The sequence below is a fragment of the Polyodon spathula genome, chromosome 30, assembly GCF_017654505.1.
Source record: "Polyodon spathula isolate WHYD16114869_AA chromosome 30, ASM1765450v1, whole genome shotgun sequence".
Classification (NCBI taxonomy): Eukaryota; Metazoa; Chordata; class Actinopteri; order Acipenseriformes; family Polyodontidae; genus Polyodon; species Polyodon spathula.
The window spans coordinates 1,847,754-1,866,487 of record NC_054563.1 but is presented as its reverse complement, the minus strand read 5'-3'; the positions used below and the strand labels follow the sequence as shown (position 1 = coordinate 1,866,487).

At 40.4% G+C, this 18,734-nt stretch overlaps 3 protein-coding genes across 10 annotated transcripts in view; all 3 read left to right on the top strand.

Moving 5' to 3' along the window:
• The window catches only part of LOC121302926 (ribosomal protein S6 kinase alpha-3), a 53,060-nt gene extending 51,395 nt beyond the window's left edge, over positions 1-1,665 (top strand). Inside the window, exons 21-23 of the mRNA XM_041233282.1 lie at positions 132-249; positions 624-764; positions 1,444-1,665. Of these exons, the coding sequence (XP_041089216.1) occupies positions 132-249; positions 624-764; positions 1,444-1,569 (385 nt within the window). The 3' untranslated portion in view covers positions 1,570-1,665. The remainder of the gene's footprint in view (positions 1-131; positions 250-623; positions 765-1,443) is intronic.
• A 3,870-nt stretch (positions 1,666-5,535) lies between these two features.
• On the top strand, positions 5,536-10,974 carry LOC121302801 (eukaryotic translation initiation factor 1A, X-chromosomal). Its single transcript, XM_041233036.1, has 7 exons — positions 5,536-5,899; positions 7,696-7,779; positions 7,898-8,001; positions 8,621-8,671; positions 9,161-9,242; positions 9,981-10,072; positions 10,423-10,974. The coding sequence occupies exons 1-7, from the start codon at positions 5,884-5,886 to the stop codon at positions 10,426-10,428; spliced, it is 435 nt and encodes a 144-aa protein (XP_041088970.1). The 5' UTR covers positions 5,536-5,883; the 3' UTR covers positions 10,429-10,974.
• Positions 10,975-15,232: 4,258 nt separating this feature from the next.
• LOC121302758 (MAP7 domain-containing protein 2-like) overlaps positions 15,233-18,734 on the top strand; it is a 34,542-nt gene continuing 31,040 nt past the window's right edge. For 5 of the 8 annotated variants that reach the window (XM_041232934.1, XM_041232933.1, XM_041232928.1 and 2 more), the window contains exon 1: positions 15,235-15,772. In XM_041232934.1, the coding sequence (XP_041088868.1) occupies positions 15,730-15,772 (43 nt within the window). In that variant the 5' untranslated portion in view covers positions 15,235-15,729. Of the gene's footprint in view, positions 15,773-15,959; positions 15,979-18,734 lie in introns of those variants that run through there. The other 3 variants (XM_041232930.1, XM_041232932.1, XM_041232929.1) reach the window with 3 other exon arrangements.

The following is an 18,734-nucleotide window of genomic DNA, read 5'->3' as shown; positions in this document are numbered from 1 at the left end:
GAACAGAAGGTCTTCTCCTGCAGGAGGGTATGTAGCCAGCAGCAAGCAGTGTCCCAGAGCTTGCTGGGGGGTATTGTGTATGCTTAAGAAGTTAGTGCTGTCTGATTGTTCTCGGTTTCTGTTGCATGTAGGTTCACCCCGTTTGCTAATGGCCCTGAAGATACCCCAGAAGAGATTCTGGCTCGAATAGGCAGCGGCAAGTTTTCTCTCACCGGAGGCTATTGGAACTCAGTCTCCAACGAGGCAAAGGTAACCAAGTGCAAATGCATTTTCTAACAAAAACATCACTGGGTATTCATTCATACAACCAAGTTATTAATCACAGAGTCAAAAAGGAATCCAATGCAAGCCTGAAATAAAAAAAAAAATGCATTCTACTGGACACAAGAGTATTACTCTCTTTTCATTAATGGGTAATTAGATGTGCTAACAGGCTTGTTTTACCCACAAAATATTTTATTTTTACTATAATATGATACAAATTATATTTTGTTTCCAGTTATTTCAAAATTTAAAGAATACTCGGATTTTGATAGGAAAAAGAAATTAAACAAAATGGAAGATTAAACCCCTGGTTTGTCCCAGCGCTATTGGATAGCAGTGCTATTTGTTTTGTTGCCCAGGATCTGGTATCCAGGATGCTTCACGTTGACCCTCACCAGAGGCTGACAGCAGCACAGGTTCTGCGTCACCCCTGGATAGTGCACAGGGACCGGCTGCCTCAGTACCAGCTCAACAGGCAGGACGCGCCGCACTTGGTAAAGGTAAGGCTTCCTATTCGTACTCCTCGTATGGGGGGGAGCTCCAGTGCAAAGATGTGGGGAATCTGAGCTCCAATGCAAAGATCTGAGGGGGTACAAATTTGCTAAAAGCAGTTTCCGGTTTTGATGTGCTGTGTGCAGTCGTGGAAATGAATGATTTATTACCCCTCTCCAGACTGTCTTTTAAAGCAAATATTGACTCTGCAGTACCCTCTTAAGGGTTTCAGTAATGCTGCTCCGATCGTGATGTTGGAACCGCTCCCTGGATTTTCATAGATGCACAATATCTTCTGTTTAATTGCACTTTCCTACAGTTTCTCTGTCGTCGGTGAATACACATCTCTACATTGCATGACCACATTCACTTGCATGGTTTGCAGTCTAGGATATTTTCTCATGCCACTCCAGGTTTAACATGTGTAACTGCTGTTTTGTTCATTTTGACACTTTGTTAAAACATGGATGGAACAAAGACCTGCCCCTGCAATTGAAACAGGCATTGTGCTCAAGGACTGGGTGTTGTGTGCTGCACTGCCGTTCTGAATTGTGACCCGTCGGTGAGATGAGACGAGTGCAGACAAGCCTGACCCCTCTTCAGCATAGTGGTTAAGGCGCTCGCTTGCGGGTTCGTACATGTGGTCGTACCATGTGTTTGATCTGTATTCCTTGTGTTTCTTATCAGGGTGCCATGGCTGCTACGTACTCCGCTCTGAACCGCAACCCCATGTCTCCGGTGCTCGAGTCAGTGGGCTGCTCTACCCTGGCCCAGCGGAGAGGGATGAAGAAGCTCACCTCCACTGCCCTGTGAAAACACTGCCGCCTCCCAGGATGGCAAGAGCGAATCTCGGGGAGCGAGAGCCAGCAGCCTGTCCTGGCTGGGACAACTGCAACCCCGCTGTTGCTGCTGCTGCTGTTGCTGCTGCTGGACTCTTTGATATGAAACAAAAAAGGACTTGCTTGAAATTTCCAAAGCACGGAGTATGTGTGGAAGGAACTGACTCTTATCACAAAGAAAGGTTCACTCTCTCTAACTCGGATTTGATCTAGCTTGTACAATCATTGTTGCCTCCCCTTGTAAATCATCGTGCCTCGCCGAGGGGGGGAGGCAGGTGCACTGTATAGTCTTGCAAAAGTTTTTAAAAGTTTTTACGATGCACACAGAAATATATACATACAATGTATATACATATACGGATATATATGTATTTATTAAACCTTTTTATTTAGAGCTTAAATTTGGTGTTGCTATGCTTTAATATATATGCGAGCTGTAGTGGGAAAATATTACACAGAGGGCATTGTTATCCACTGTAGGTCTTCTCCAAAGGGCTCATGGTTTTCCACTTATGAACTGTTTTAAGCAGTTGAGTTTCAGATTCAGACTCTGTGTTCTCATCAGAATTTAGTAATGTTGTGAATATCCTTTTTAGTTTTTTTTTCTGAGAGAGTTTACCCAGAGTTCAGCCATTCAGTTATGTTTTTTTGTATTATTATTATTTTATTATTATTATTTCAGGCTCTCAGAGCTGCAGATCAGGTTCGTTGCTCTAGATCAGGAGTTATATGATGATGATGAGTCTGCTCGTCCACAGTTCAGGTCAGAACGGTTAACTTGAGTAACACTGCATTTTTCTGTTAAATAGCTTGTAATAATATAGCTGGTCTACATTTATAGGTGAACAATAAGTGTGTTTAGACCCTTATAAAAGTTTCCCAGAGTAAAAGCATTGCAGAGTGTGATAAAGCACAGTGAAAGTATAGTAATGCATAGGTAAACATTGTAAAGCCCAGAACAGTATGGTAAACCGTAGTTTAATCATGGGGACAGCATGGGAACACTGCAATGTGACCGTGCAAGTTTACTGTGGGAACCTTTTATAAAGGGAAATTTAAACTTCTGTGAAGAAGTGTGGATGAAGAGACTCCAGGGTAGATATATAAATGAGAGAGACTCCAGGGTGGATATATAAATGAGAGAGACTCCAGGGTGGATATATAAATGAGAGAGACTCCAGGGTGGATATGTAAATGAGAGAGACTCCAGGGTGGATATATAAATGAGAGAGACTCCAGGGTGGATGTATAAATGAGAGAGACTCCAGGGTAGATATATAAATGAGAGAGACTCCAGGGTGGATGTATAAATGAGAGAGACTCCAGGGTTGATCTATAAATCATAAATCATGTTACTATTGTGTTTCTTTGGGGGGTTTTTTGTGTTATTGATCCATTTTCAATATGGAGTTTCAGAGTTGTGTTTTTATGCAGTAGCCTGTTTTGCGCTGTTCCATCCTCCATTTATTCATTATGTTTCATAGCAGCGCATTCTCTCTTATTTAAGTGAAACATTAAATACAGCTTTTGAACTGTGCCTGTTGAAATGTCCATTGAATGTATTATAAGCACCAAAAAACAAAAAATAAGTATATAAATTCACGCTGTGGGGTGATGGGTGGTGATCTTAAGCACGTCATTGTTCTAGTATTAAACAAAAAGCAGCTTTCTGAACTGCTCAGGACAAGTATTCAAAAGGAAGACGATGATCATGCACAAGGGGAATAGGGAATTCCAAGCCCGATGCTCAATCATCTCGCTATTTTTTCTCCGTTCTGCTAAAGTTTTGCAAAAGCTTTCATTTTTGTGGTATTTGCGTAACGATGAATGGGATCAGAGTGCAGTAATAATTAAATAAATAAATAAGAGCAATGTGCATTTAGCTTTATCCTGTAGTTGATGATTATTACATTATAGGGAAGTCTTTATTAAAAAAAAAAAAAAAAGGTCAATTGGAGTTTTATGAAAAGCAGATTTAGAGTATTTTGATACACTTGTATACACTGAGACTTTCTATCAGGTTCCTGTGCATGGCTTACAGCTAGTGCTGGCTCTCTCCTCTGTCCAGGGGAGATAGTTGGCATGAGCAACATGACTAAAGCACAAGTCAAATAGGAGACTGTGTTGGAAAATAATCAGAAATAAAACAGTGATTGTGCTTACTCTAGAAACGAACTGTGCTTTACTTCAGGCCTGCGGTGTCAGTGTCCTCGCTCCTGTCTTCAGAATGCAGAGCATTAGGAAATCTCCCTTGCGCTTAAATCAAGTGACTGGGCAGGGTTTTAGTTGTGTGTTTTTTTTTTTTTAGTTGTGTGTTTTTTTTTTTGTTTTGTTTTGTTTTGGGGTTTTTTTGTAATCCTGAAGAAGAAAAAAAAGTATGAGAAATAAACATCTCAGAAGTATAAAAACCCCACCTGTCTTATGTTTTTTATTTGGCTGCTGTTTTTTATATGCATCAACCAAAGAAAAAGAGAAATCCTGAACCTGCGATTCTACCAAGCAGCCCATATGAGCACACACCACCCTCCTGAGATAGAGATACTATTATTATCTTGGTGGGCTGGACACAGGCAGTGTAGAGTACAGTACACACAGGGGTCTATTTCACTCAAGGATTCACAGATATTTAGTAAGTTGCATCTCCCAGTTTCAGTCACAGCAGCAGATTGTGTTAAAGGGTGAATGGTCACCTGGTTGACGGAAGCTTCCTTGACCAGAGCTGCGTGGCTTGCTGGTGATCATGAGGAATTGCAGGCTAATCTAGCTAACATTCTTTGTTCTCAGCGTGCTTTTACTCTGGTCCTATCTGAAATAATGTATGGGGCTAGCTTTTATGTATACCTAAAATGAGCACAGGTTAAAGGGAATGCAATCTCTTTATAATGGAGCGATATCATGGAGTCCTGGGATTAGCCCAATGGCCGTGCAGTTCTGAAGATTTTCTTCTCTCACCAGCCCCAAACCTAAGCAACGGAAGTGACCAATCTACTCAACTCTTTAGAGCCGCTACTTTGTAGATCAGCAGGGCGTTTTCTAATGTCACCCCCTGAGTGAAGTGATATAAAATAATCAAGATAGCATGTTCAGTCATTTTTCAATTGTTACTCATCAGAGTAAGGAAGCACTGCTGTGGCGACACCTGCTGGTGAAATTCAGCACTGCATGCTACAGGGCTGGAGGTTGGAGGGAATGAAGGATTACTAACCAATGTTTAAAAACCTATGCATATGAAATTTTATAGAGACACAGGACTGATGGTAAATATTTCCGCTCCTTGACTTCAGCCTGAGGCTGTCTGCAGTGAAAACATTACAAAATACAACTTTACTATAAGTAATTATAAACATTTATTTTCACGAGAACTGCTGCAATTTATTTTCATGGTAAGTGAAAGTCCAGTATGTGGAGAGCAGCATAACAGCAGAAGCGCCACTTCTGTATCTGTCTGTCCTTCCTTTCTCTTGTCCTCCTCTGTGGAGGTCCTGCGTTGCCCTTGTAAATAACGTTGATTCACGCATTTGTCTTTTCGAGTTTCTTATTTGAAGGTTTGCGTTTTTCTTAACTGTACTTTCATAAAAATGTCTCAGTTGGCGACTGAAACACAAAAACAAAATAATGCTTATAAAAACCTGTCGAACTAATTGTCTTGGTTTAAAATTAAAATAAATGTAATTGCTTAAAATATATATATATATATATATATATATATATATATATATATATATATATATATATATATATATATATATATATATATATACAATAAACAAAACAGGATAATTTAATATGTGCTGATGGGCCAAACTGCCCTCTCTCGTTCGTAAATGTTTTGTTGTTAAATTCCCACCGATTCCACACAATGTACACTAGGGGGAGTGCTGTGGTGCAGCTTGGGCGAGTCACAGCAAATCGTGTATTGGTTGGTCCAGTAGATTATAGCACCAGAGACACGAATACATATCCAAATACTTAACGTGGACAAAAATACCGTATTACAGAACAAGTTTCGTAATAAAATCCACAAATCGGGCATGTCATCACCACGTGTGAGCTCCCCTGGTGTTTCGTTAGGAGTATAAATAAAGTTGTTGCTGCTGGTTTCGTGTCGCGCCTGCGCTACTGGGTCAGTGAGGAGGAGTCATTTCCTGCGGCGACGCTGAGGAAGAAGCGAGGGTGACAGAGAGGAGAGAAAGAGAAGCTTGCGATATACATATACAGGAACCATTGCTGTCCGCCGCCTACAACACTAACCCCGACAGGACTTGCCGCGCTCCAGTTCAGTGCTGACATGCCGAAGAATAAAGGTACGGGCCCGGTGTGGAGCCGGGGTCTGGAGTCGAGGCGGGGCCGGCGAGGCGGCTGTTTCTCACGCAGCTATGCCGGGCAATGTGGGAGAGGACGTGCTCTTTTTTTTTTGCAGTTCAGTTTCTGTTTATACCGGTGAAGCGACGGCGTCGCACACGTCAGTGCATCTTGAGTGAAGCGGGATGCGTGTGCTGAGTTCAGTTTAAACCGCGTTGCGTTGTTATCAGCAGCTCTGTGTTATAGTCAGTACTGGCGCACAGCAGCACTAGCGAAAGCGGAATCGAGAGTAACGCACGACCAGGCTGCTGTAAATCGTGCAGGTTATTTAAACGTTGTTTGAAATGTTAGTCGATTTGTACAGTGTTGCTCCAGCATCAAGCGCTTTGCTGACCGATCCCGTTTCTAGTCTGTTGCCCCCAGACGGTCTGACGCTGGTCAGCTAGGCCCCTAGGCTTTTGGTGCAGTTGATTTGCATAACGTATTGTAAGTTATTAGATTTCACCAACAAATGCAGGCGAAATGGTCTTTATGTACTTAACCCCGGGGTTTGTTTAAATGGAAAATACGATTCAAATTGTCAGGATTAAAATGTCTTAATGCAGCTAACTAGTTCAAGGCCATGATGTGTGGCAGCTCTGCACTACTAGCAGTGAACACTAGATTAGTAAGAGCAGGACCTTTTATTTATTTATTTTTTCTTCTGACGGTATAACGCTTCGCTTATTTTGTTGGTGGTGGGGTTGATAGATATCTAAACGCGATGATCAGCAGGCTTTAATACTGTTCCAGTGAAACTCGCTTGTGAAAGCTTATTTGTTTATTAGGTGTTTTTTTTGAAGGCGGGTGTCTATCTGTGTATTCTGTCACGAAATATGCCTACAGTGTTATAACCTGTTGCTCCTCCAACGCTTTCTCCCATTCTAATGCAGCTGCCACTTCTGGATCCACAGTGCTGCTTAACACCCATCTGTATACACCCTGTGTGCCCAAAACTATAAACGTTGTGTTTAAAATCCTTATTTACCTTTGAACTAAGTTTGTGATGGGCACTATGGAAGGATTCAGCTTATACGTGAGTGCTGGGAACTGATAACTTTAGTAATGCTTCTCAACAAAAAAAGCAGTTCTGGGTAAATCCCTTCAAGCTAACTTGTGCAGGATATAAATAACTTGCTGACTTAAGATTTGAAAATCAATTAGACGATTTAGGTGACACTGCAACCAAGAGTAATAGCAGAGAGGAGTAATGGTGTATTAAACAGTGCACTCCAGTGATAACTGAACCTGACACTTGTGTTGAGTTGAATATCTGGTTCAGTAGCCTTTTAAACTACTGGGAAGAAAAAGGTGTTGTAACAGTAGGGTTTACAAAGCAGCAGTTACACTTTGCTCTGTGTACAAGGCTTCGAGTTCAGGGGATTGATTGCACAAGTCCCTTGTAACTGTTGCTTGGTCGTGACTTGTGGATGCTTTTCATTGTAATCCTGGTTCGGAAACAAAATAAATATTTTAAACAATATTAAACAAAGCACAGTGTGGTTGGCCTTGAGGTATGAACAGCCTTACAAGGAAAACCTCCTACTAGTGGTGCATGAGGGAATAAGTGTAGTAGGGCTCACCATGGACTGTTATAAATAAAAATGGAACCTGGTCAATTCTGACCCAAGAACCTTTTGCACATGGTCCAGCCAAAGTGCTAATATAGCTTCTCTATTCGAGTACATTGTTGCTCAGATTCACTTTATTGTTGCCCATGCCAAGTTTTAAACTGTTTCTCCTTCCTCTTCCATTCAAGGAAAGGGAGGTAAAAATCGGCGACGTGGTAAGAATGAGAACGAATCAGAAAAGAGAGAACTGGTGTTCAAAGAAGATGGGCAGGGTGAGTTACCAGCAGAAACGTGTTGCAAATTATAAGTTATGGGGTTTTCACTGTGTTTGTTTTTTTCCTCTCATGCCTTGTAGACTGGCATGAATTTTGTGTTTGCGTTTCTTCCCAGAGTATGCTCAGGTGATCAAGATGCTGGGTAATGGGAGGTTGGAAGCGATGTGTTTTGATGGTGTTAAGAGGCTGTGCCATATCAGAGGAAAACTAAGAAAAAAGGTTGGTTTGTGTTGATACCCTGTTGGATACATCTGTAAAGCATAATGCCAGGAATTACGTCGTACTGTACAAGAAATACCAAAAATGTTTAACCATGTTGCTCCAGCTAAAACTTTCTTGTACTTCAAAATGCATTTAAAAAAAAAAAAAAAAAAAAAGTTGATGCAAATGTCCAGTTTCTTACTGTCTGTCTGCCTGATGCAGTTTGTTAGTTATGTTCACATGCTGGTACACTACTCACCAGCTGGTTCTGTCCGGATAAGGAGCATTAATCCTTGGGTGTTAAATTATACACCACCCTCTTGGCTTGTCACGGTTGGCAGGGTGCTATATAGATCAGTTTTATACTGAGGGTCGCAGTATTTGGGGGTGGGAGGATGTGCCCAAAGTAATTGCTACTGTAATAAATTGCTCAGTGGGTCTGAGTAATCAACACCTAAAGACAATTGATTTTTCTTTTTTCTGGCAGTTTCATTTGAAAGTCTGTTTTAAAAGGAGAACCAAATCTGGGACTGCAGTAATAATCAGCTGTTGTACCAATTAGTAAAATATGCATGCTGCTCAACCAGAAACATTGTGCATGCTTTGCGTGATTAACTTAATGTCTTTAATTTTACAGGTTTGGATAAACACATCCGATATTATATTGGTTGGATTGAGAGATTATCAGGTAACTCTTGTTTTATATTTGTAGAGCCCTGTGCTTTATCGGATTGTAAGGTACTGATGTATACCAGGAAGCAGCAGTATATGCTTTTATTAAACAATAGCATTGTAGCTGGATCAGAATAACCAGAATCTAAGTGAAAACTGTGAAGAACAAATAGAAATGTTGCAGTGGTAATCTCTTCCTACCAGGACCTGTGTTACTTAATTGACTACCCAGATCCAATAAAAAACATGGACTGGAATAGAATTATTATTGTTGTGTTATCTATAGTGAAAAAGCCCAAGAGTGCCGCTGCAGTAACTCAAGTTTCTTGCAGGGCCATCTCCAGTAACATCAGTACATTTTAAAAACATCTTGCGCTATTTTTGTATCCTACTGTATTGAATCGCAATTTGTCATTAACATTGACCACAGCTTTCCCACTATTGAATTGGGCAAGAGTCATAGAGCTTGCTGAGTAATGCCTTCAATGTACATTGCTTTCTCTAGGACAACAAAGCTGATGTCATTCTAAAGTACAATGCAGATGAAGCCCGAAGCTTGAAAGCATACGGTGAACTTCCAGAACATGGTGAGTTATTTTTGTTTGGCATTTCCCTTTTTGTAAGCTATGCTTATGCAGTTTCTTATTGGGTGATCTCGTGCAATCCTGAATCAGCCAGTAATGCATGCACAATAAAGCACAAGGATGTACCCTAAAGTGTCTGTATATCTTGTATCGCTTTACAATATAATGTTTGAACCCTGGTATCTGAATAGAACTGTAGTCCAGTGGTACTCACTTCTGACTCCTTCAATTCATTAGTTCAGGATTCTGTAATTAACAGAGCAGCCTAGAGCCTTGTTCCCAGGTCTTACTGTTTACTGGTCTTACTGTTTCGTTGAACTTCTGTATTGAATTCAGTAATGACGGGCTAAAACGTATTACCACTGCTATGCAGTATCCTGAATATATGTTTATAGTTTGTGCCATTAAAAGTACTAGTGTAAGGGTGACCAAAGCTGGATCTTCCACTCCTGGTCTTTGTTCCAACCCTGTGCTGAACTGTTTAATTGAGCAAATTGAACCTCCATCCAGTAGTTGTTCATGGTATCATTTTTCTTGTTAACTCTGGAGTGGAGTGGCCCTGCAGGACTGTGACTGGACACACCGGTACTAGAGGAAATCCTTGCTTTTACAGCTTGGCATTTTCTGATATCCTTTTGGTGGAACTGAACATTTGCTATGTTTGGGTGCCTTTACTAGGCACCTTGAAGGCAGTAATAGTCCCTGTTGTAATGTGGTGGGTTTGCTTTTTCCCTACTCCAGCTAAAATCAATGAAACAGACACATTTGGACCTGGTGATGATGATGAAATTCAGTTCGATGACATTGGAGATGATGATGAAGATATTGATGATGTAAGTATTAACCTCTGGGCCGCTGATAAAACATTGCACCCAGGAATTGCATATTAAAGGAGATTCATAGATGTATCATTAACTTGGGTCCATGCTGTAATGTTACCACTGTAACCAATCGTCCTTATAAACTCACGTAAAGTAGTGCTTGCATATGAGGTGCCCAAGTAATTTCTGTTGAAGCACCTGTCTGGTCTTTCTTGAGGACACGAAGAATACAAAGTGACTGACAAGAGAATGCCATCAGGACATGGCTACTTCTCGCAAGGGTCAACACAGAGAGATTCATTCTGCACTTCAATGAAGATTGATGCAGTACTTTAATGGGTTAATGTTTTTCCCTCCCACAGATCTAAGTTGGACTGTTTATCCCATTGTCTTACCAGTGTGGTTCTGCACTTGCTTTGTGCTGTGGGATTACAAGCAAAGACTGTCGACAAAGCAACCCGAATCAGGATCAGTTTCCTACACATACAGTAACACAAGAATAAATAAAATGCTGTGGATGGTTTATATACATCAATTCATTTTCAGCATTTGTTTTAATGCATTTGTATTTCTCACAATGGAATTTGAATTTAGGAGATATATTATAAAATTAAAAAAAAAAAACCTGCAGAAGTGTCCTGTATTTACAATAAAAACACTTAGTTTTCAGATTTATAATTTTATTTTTTTGTAAAGTATCTGTGCTTCAGTGCATTTTGTTAAATTTTGTTTTAGTTACAAAACAAATGTGACTGTGGGATCTTCCTGTCGTCAATGCTGCGAGGGCTTCACCATCTTGTCCATAGGTGTGATCTTTGCAATGACAGCTAGTCACCGCTGGATGGCTTAGCCCCACCCCCTTGAATTTCTTTTGAGCGATGCCCTTCAATAAAGTCGATATGAACCGTTTTTAACTACCTGTGGATCTTTGCATTTGTGTTGCCAATACCAATATCTCAAGAATTTAGATTCCTGAACATTTCGCCCACTCTGTTACACCAGCGTTTTGTAGTGCAGTGAAATGGATGACTGTGATGAAGTCAATTTTACCAGTTTGAAATGGTTTCTCTGGCTGTTTCTAACTTGAGTCATTTAAGTAATCAATGTAATTTTTTTTTTTTTTTTTTTTTTTTTTTTTTTTATATAATTTAACTAATGGTACACTTCTCTTCAGTTTCTCTGTTTGATCATACATAAAGCATCAGCAAAAGTACAGTGCTGTATGTAACTAGCAACATGTGTTTTACACAGGGGCATCACTAGGTGGTGCTGCTGGATTGCAAAACTCAAGAAATGTGATACTGTGCGTGTGCAAGTTCAGATATCTCGGAAAAATACAATTTTAGAATTGAAATTGGTTTGTATATTTTTGTATGCAAGTATATTTAGTAAAAGGGAATTCGCACAATCCTCTTGATCTTGTTTGAGATTTTGTGTGGTCACATTACCAGGATGCATAAAAAGGGTAAATCAATGAAACCTCCCTATATACAGACTGGTTGTTGAAGGAGCAGTTGCAATGGATTTCACAGACCCTAATTAGCACTAGTCTCAGACTATCTTGTCTAGGTAGTGCAGGATCTATGCTAATTGGGGACTGTGAAACCAGTGTTTGTTTAAAACTGATGCCCACATAAATATAAGCTATGAATTAATTAAGTTACATTATTACCAGTAGATATATGTGCATTAAAGTTCAAATCCCTAATTAATGACTTGATCCTCAGTAAATACAACTCCTTTTTATTTGTTTTACATAGTTTCAAGTATTTTTTTTTTTCAATAAGTAAAAACAAAGTGATTTGGCTACTGTAACTTTTTTTCTCAATTTTTATATTTTGTATAAAATGTATTTATGGGTTTCTCTTCAGTTTTATTACACATTTAAACAATGTTTGGAAACTGATGAGACATTTCAATACAATGATATGCATTTTTATATTCAGATGTGTCATTTATGAGGGTTTTGTTAGCAAGTCTACACATTACTTATTAGTGCTCAGTTTCTTAGCGGATCAACATTCATGCTGCAAGTCATTCAAATTTCTGTTTACTAACTGCTGTATAAAAGTGTGCAGAAGAAAAGCATCCTCAGTATTTTTTCCCTAGCATCAACAGACTTAAAGATTTAGGCTCCTGTCATAATATTGTTGAATAAAGTTCACTTCAAAATTGCATGGTAAATAAATATGCATAGGTCCTTATAAGATGGCAGCTGAAGTGTTAATTAATTAAAAAAAAAAAGTCAGCTTGTTCATGTTAAAATTGTAGTGTCTTGTACCAATGTTGTACTACATGCGTATAAAAAACTGTTTTATGTAAAACATTAAATATCATCCAGCATAATCTTTTTCTTTTTTGTAAAACAATACTGCAGTTGATAGGTGTAAGCATTAGAGCTGTGTGTAGTCACTATATACAGCGGCTTGTTTAATGGCATGTGCTCCTGTGGGGAGGGAAGGGGGTCTGTTAGGGTTTGTACCAAATAGCCTTGTTTCTTTTTCTGGTCCACTGAAAAAGATTGAATTGAAATCAAATAAAATAAAAATACAACACAATGTGACAGGTAATAGCTTCCAGGAGAAAATGGTCTAGAGTTTGTAAGTAGATTGAAAGCAACAAGCATTTCTAGGGATTTCTTGAGATATTTGCAACAAAAAAAACATTAAAAACCATTTCCACACATCACAATTTGATAGTTGATGTACTGAAATACAACTGATCCCTAGCATTTCAGCAACCAATCAGCCTAGGCTATAAACCTTATCCCCACCTTCTCTAGAGAAGGAAAGTATGAATTTCCCACAAATAATATCAAAGGCCTGTGTGTAAATATTCATTGTTAAAGAATCACTTAAAACGGTCCTCCACAGGCAGGCTCATAATGGCTCTGAGGTGTGAGGGCAGCGTTGGAACTCTAGCGAACCACATTCCTACTGCTACCAAAGAGCTGGCAAGGAACCAGCAAGCAGAGATGGGTCCAATGACGACCTCTTGTTTGTAACTTCTCTTATGTAACAAAAGACAACTTAAGACTTAAGCAAGCCCCTCAATTAAATATCTTGGTTGGGTATTTCTGGTCTGGTAACTTTATTGGTAGTAGGAGAGCAACATGATTAATTCCAGGATTGAAGGGTATGTCATATGAAGATAGACTGCAAGAGCTGAATCTGTACAGCCTAGAAAGAAGGAGAGAGAGGTGACAATAGAGGTATTTCAAACTGTCAAGGGGTTTAACAAAGGAACTGCAGAGAATTATTTTTCACAGGTCACAGAACGGAACCGATAGGAGAATGAAGGTGAGCCATTAAAACAGGCTGCCGGACAGAGTTGTTTGAATGGAGTATCGGATCCTTCAAGAAAAGACTGGATGCTGTCATGGATAATATTGTACAAGCCTCTTGTGACCACAATAAGACCATTAGCTAGCCGCTTGGAGGAAGGGCAGTCCGTTTAGCCACGGATTCCCAGGGGTTTCATTTCCCAGCTAACCTGGTTACGGACCACGGTGGCACCAAAGCCAGTGAGCATAGGTGGACCAAATGGGCTTTCCTTGTTCTGGAGTTTCTTAAGTTCTTATGTTTTAATTGTTCCTTTCTGAAAAAAATGAACGAATGACGTGTGTAACAAGATGGAGGCTGGGCACGAACCGGCAACCCGGCACCACAAGCGACGGTCGGAACCACAATGCAAAAGATCTGGGCTCGTCTGCATTTGTGGTTCCAGAACTTTTAACCTCGTCTCACTGACGGGACACTATCCGTAATGGCAGTACAACGAGGCCCCTTACAAGTGCTAATGACACGCTAATGGACAAGAGCTTTGAGATACTGGCCATTTGTCATTCAGGAGGGAAAGGACAGACAACATGCGCTCCACAGAAATACTTTGTTAATCCCAACACTGCAGCCCTAACATTAAAACAGCCGTGATATAGACCCCTTTGTGTGTGGCACTTTTAAGGGATACCCCTTGGCAACTGGTACAGAGTTTTAATTCGTAATCTGGATACATTCATAACCTCAAACTTCAAACAAAGACAAACATCTTGGGTAATATAATTACAGTAAGCATGAATCTCAATGGGTTGAGGCAAGTCTGAGGGAGAAAAGCCATCAGCACTCGCACCACCACCTATGAAAAGCATTTCTTTCATGTGGGGATTGAGCTGTGATTTCGGTTTCTTTCTTAAAACAGCAACACAGCTCAAGAGAACAAGCCTGGGCGATTAGGAACCTCCTTCGCAGGCATTCAAACTCTAAACCTGGGAACGTGCAGCAGGACTGGGCAGCGGGGTCATTTATACCCCACTTTTAGTCCCCTTGGTGTGATAATCACCCCCTCTTCAAATACATGCTAAATATTTCAATGAGCAATCCTTCCCTCAAGTGCAGTATGTACCCAGAATAATATTATTGTATTACCAAAGCAGAATAAGCAGCTGGGCCTCTCTCTCCTGTCACTGGCATTGAATTGGGATGCACTGTTCTACCCAGGTTTGCGCTGTGTTATTGCACAGCAGTACTGCTGGTATAAAGAGATTACAAAGCTTATATAACCACACACACTCTTAATGGAAAAAGCAGTGGCTTTAGGCTAAATGAAATTCAGCATTTTGTTTTACTTAGGGTGTGTTTATACAAATAGCGTTGAGAGGTACAATGAAGGTTTTGTAGTTCCTTCTGGGGAAACTGCGGCTGACTGCCATAAAGGACGCTAATTCAATGTGATCTTACTTTCTCTTTTACTGATTCCCAGAACATCCTGTGACTGAAAACTCTACCTTTCAGTATACTGTTGAGTAGCATTTCCATTGAAAAAAAAAGGATTGTGGTCAAGGGGGCATGCTATTTTTATCAGCCCTCTATTTCTAATGCATAATTTAAGATATTGAGTGAAGAGTTTGCAGGTAAAGGGCAAGGGTCATAGTGGTGTCTTACTCTTTATTATAACAGAGCAGCACAATACATTTCAGGCAATAGGTGGCGCTGTGGTACTGCATGCCAGGAGGAACAGAAGATGCGCAAGGATATCAGCATCAGCAAAATAAAACATGTTAATAATTGTCAGTAAGTGTACATATGTGAAAGGACACACACAGGGCAGACACTGGGACACCCCTAGCTGTATGCATAAAGCACTAGTCTTCAAGGAATGCGTAGGACCCTAGCGGTGACCCAGCCTTAACCGAGCCTCCATATTTTATAACAACATGTTCACTGAATTTCCCAAATGCGTTTGATTTTCGTATCTATTCCAGTTTTTTTTCTTCAAAATTCACAGACACCAGCGTCACAAAATATCTTAATAATAATAATAATAATAATAATCGAAACGGATGACACAGGACTGCTGAAATCTGCCGCGTATCGTCTATCGTATTAACTATTTTAATCCACCTTAAACTGCCTGTAGTTCTACTAACCGCAGAACTGATCCAGCAGTCCGCAGCCAGTGAGCACTTGTGCTGAGAGAAGGTCGGGGAGCGAAAGGGTTTTTTTTCCATTCACATTGCCTGTGCTGTTTTGGTATTGGTGGCGGTGATGATGATGGAGAAGATGGGAGCGATGCATTTGACCAAGGTTTAAATTGTTGGTAAATTTTGCTGCAGCTGCAGGTGACATTGCGCGTGTGCACACCGAGAAGAGGGTATACAGAGGAGCAGGAAGATGGCGGAATGCATACTAGAAACAGCTGGGGAAAGCAGAGCAGGTAAGCCTCTAAATAAGCAAGTCGGTCTAAACTGGGAATAGTGATCGCAGGCGCTGTTGGTTTGTTTATGTGGGCGATGCTGCACAGAACGGGCTATGCACAGGTTTGATTGTCTCTGCTCAGTGACCTACAGTACCCATTACATAGGAATCGCAGAAGGATAGCTGTCAAGGTGTTCGCAGTGGAATTCCATCACCAGCATTCAGGTGTGCGGTGGGTTTTAAATATGAACATTTAGAGGAGACTGGAGAGCCGCGCAGCCGAGTGAGACCTCGCCAGATTCGTATTTTCTTTAGGTTTTGGAAATGCAAAGGAAGCTTAGGGATTAATACACAGATAGGTTTATAGAAATACAAAACCCACATTACGTATGCTTGAGTTTGTTTTTCTTTTTAATTAGGCTAATTGAGTCAGTTGGATGTTGTTATTTTGTTTTCGTAAGCAGGGTGTGTGAAGTAATGCATTCAAGCCCTACAAAGATGTTTGTTGTTGTTGGATAATATAGAAATTTGCAGAAAAATAGCAAGCACGCACTTCATCTCAATCTTCATCTTGATAAACGGTTACGTTTTATAGCGTAACAGGGTTCAAGTAATTGGAAGGAACCCTTTTGAAGTTGTATGTTCGTGTTGCTTCATTCGAAGTGTTGTGGAACGTGGAGTGCGTGTTTTTAGGGATGATGTAGTCAAGGCTGTCCTGTCAGCGCTTCCTAGAATCGGAGGAATTGCCTGCAGAGTGTTATCAGTCAATTTCAGCTACTACACTGTATACCTTGAAAAAGCATTCATTTTCAGTACCTGGCACAAAAAGCCTTGTGAACAATTTCTGATACAATCTGAATTTCATGTTTTGTTTATTAAAACCTATTGACTTTTACCACGCTTAATGAGGCTAGGCATGTCAAGAGCTATTTTATTGCTGATTTTCAGCATTCATTATTTGTGCAGTAAAGCGGGATAAGAGGCATGGCTGTCGATTCGTGATAACAGCAGCGCTGCACTTGGTACTGTGTGTCGTCATCGTCGTCGTCCCTGACCCGTTTGAGAGATTCACACAAGCGACGTTCAGCTTTTCCTGTTGGCGTCATTATCCACTCCAGTGCTACAAACTAGTGACCAAATATCTGTCTAAAATAACAAGAAAACAGAGAGGCATATTTTAATGAACAACCACATTTTGTATTGAAATATTCCAGGGATAGAAAGCATGCAAACCTACAGTATGCAGATTAATTTATTTTGAACACTTTACAAAATATGGAATAAATGTGTATTTGACAACTGGGGAGGAGGGATTAAAACAATTGCTTTGTTTGTGTGTGTGTGTGTGTGTGTGTGTGTGTGTGTGTGTGTGTGTGTGTATATATATATAACTATATATAATTACACAGGAGGGAGAGTAGTGTAATTGTACATCCCACTGCCCTTCTTGACATTTTGTAGATGCAAGTAAACCTGTGTGAAGCCTTTCTGTGCATTTGGCATTTTAAAATGTGCTGAAATATGATTTAATCAGGAAAACAAAATGCAATACTACAGAAGATTTATTAACACGCTGCCTTGCTTTGCTGAACATTTTCAGAGTGCCGATGGATCTGATCAATCTGTTTCCAGCTTGCACGATTAATTCTGTAATAAATGCAGTAGTTTGCAAAGCATGCATACCTCCCCACCCATCTGAAGAGTGTGCATCCCTGCAATAGCCTATCTGTGTAGAAGAGACTGCGAGTCACACAGGAGAAGGATGCGTTTAAGAGGCTGTTTAGCATGGAGAAACTTTATTGCAGGAATGGTGCATTTGATACATTTCATTAATTCTTAAAATGTCTGTTTAGGGAAATGCAGTTATTTTTTTTTTTTTGTTTTAATTATAATTAAACTGCGGAAAACGGTTTCTCTTGACCCTGTAACACAACCAGAGACTGTCTCCTGAACTGCATTTCAGCAGTAAATTCTGATCTGGATGTTATAAAGTACTGTAGCGGTAGTTCTGGTCTCACATTGATCTGTAGTGTCTTCTGAGTTCCGGTTTCACATTGATCTGTAGTGTCTTCTGAGATCCGGTCTCACTTTGATCTGTAGTGTCTTCTGAGATCCGGTCTCACATTGATCTGTAGTGTCTTCTGAGTTCCGGTCTCACATTGATCTGTAGTGTCTTCTGAGTTCCGGTCTCACATTGATCTGTAGTGTCTTCTGAGTTCCGGTCTCACATTGATCTGTAGTGTCTTCTGAGTTCCGGTCTCACATTGATCTGTAGTGTCTTCTGAGTTCCGGTCTCACATTGATCTGTAGTGTCCTGAGTTCCGGTCTCACATTGATCTGTAGTGTCTTCTGAGTGTCTCACATCTGAGTTCCGGTCTCACATTGATCTGTAGTGTCTTCTGAGTTCCGGTCTCACATTGATCTGTAGTGTGTTCTGAGTTCCGGTCTCACATTGATCTGTAGTGTCTTCTGAGTTCCGGTCTCACATTGATCTGTAGTGTCTTCTGAGTTCCGGTCTCACATTGATCTGTAGTGTCTTCTGAGTTCCGGTCTCACATTGATCTGTAGTGTCTTCTGAGTTCCGGTCTCACAGTGATCTGTAGTGTCTTCTGAGTTCCGGTCTCACATTGATCTGTAGTGTCTTCTGAGTTCCGGTCTCACATTGATCTGTAGTGTCTTCTGAGTTCCGGTCTCACATTGATCTGTAGTGTCTTCTGAGTTCCGGTCTCACATTGATCTGTAGTGTCTTCTGAGTTCCGGTCTCACATTGATCTGTAGTGTCTTCTGAGTTCCGGTCTCACATTGATCTGTAGTGTGTTCTGGGCTCCTCTTGAAGTGAGTGTTGAATTAATGAATTATTCATCTGATAACGACGAGCAGGAAATTAGCTTGCTGAACCTTCCTGGTACGATGCTAAGTGCTTCACAATTCATTAATGAAGCCACTCTCGTGGTTTAGAATATAGCTAGTAGAAGAGGTTT

What these genes read in the sequence shown, in the direction of transcription:
- LOC121302801 (XM_041233036.1), top strand. An exon ending in TTGGATTGAGAGATTATCAG is followed by an intron (nt 8,672 to 9,160) that starts GTAACTCTTGTT and finishes TGCTTTCTCTAG; the next exon opens with GACAACAAAGCTGATGTCAT. An exon ending in CGGTGAACTTCCAGAACATG is followed by an intron (nt 9,243 to 9,980) that starts GTGAGTTATTTT and finishes TCCCTACTCCAG; the next exon opens with CTAAAATCAATGAAACAGAC.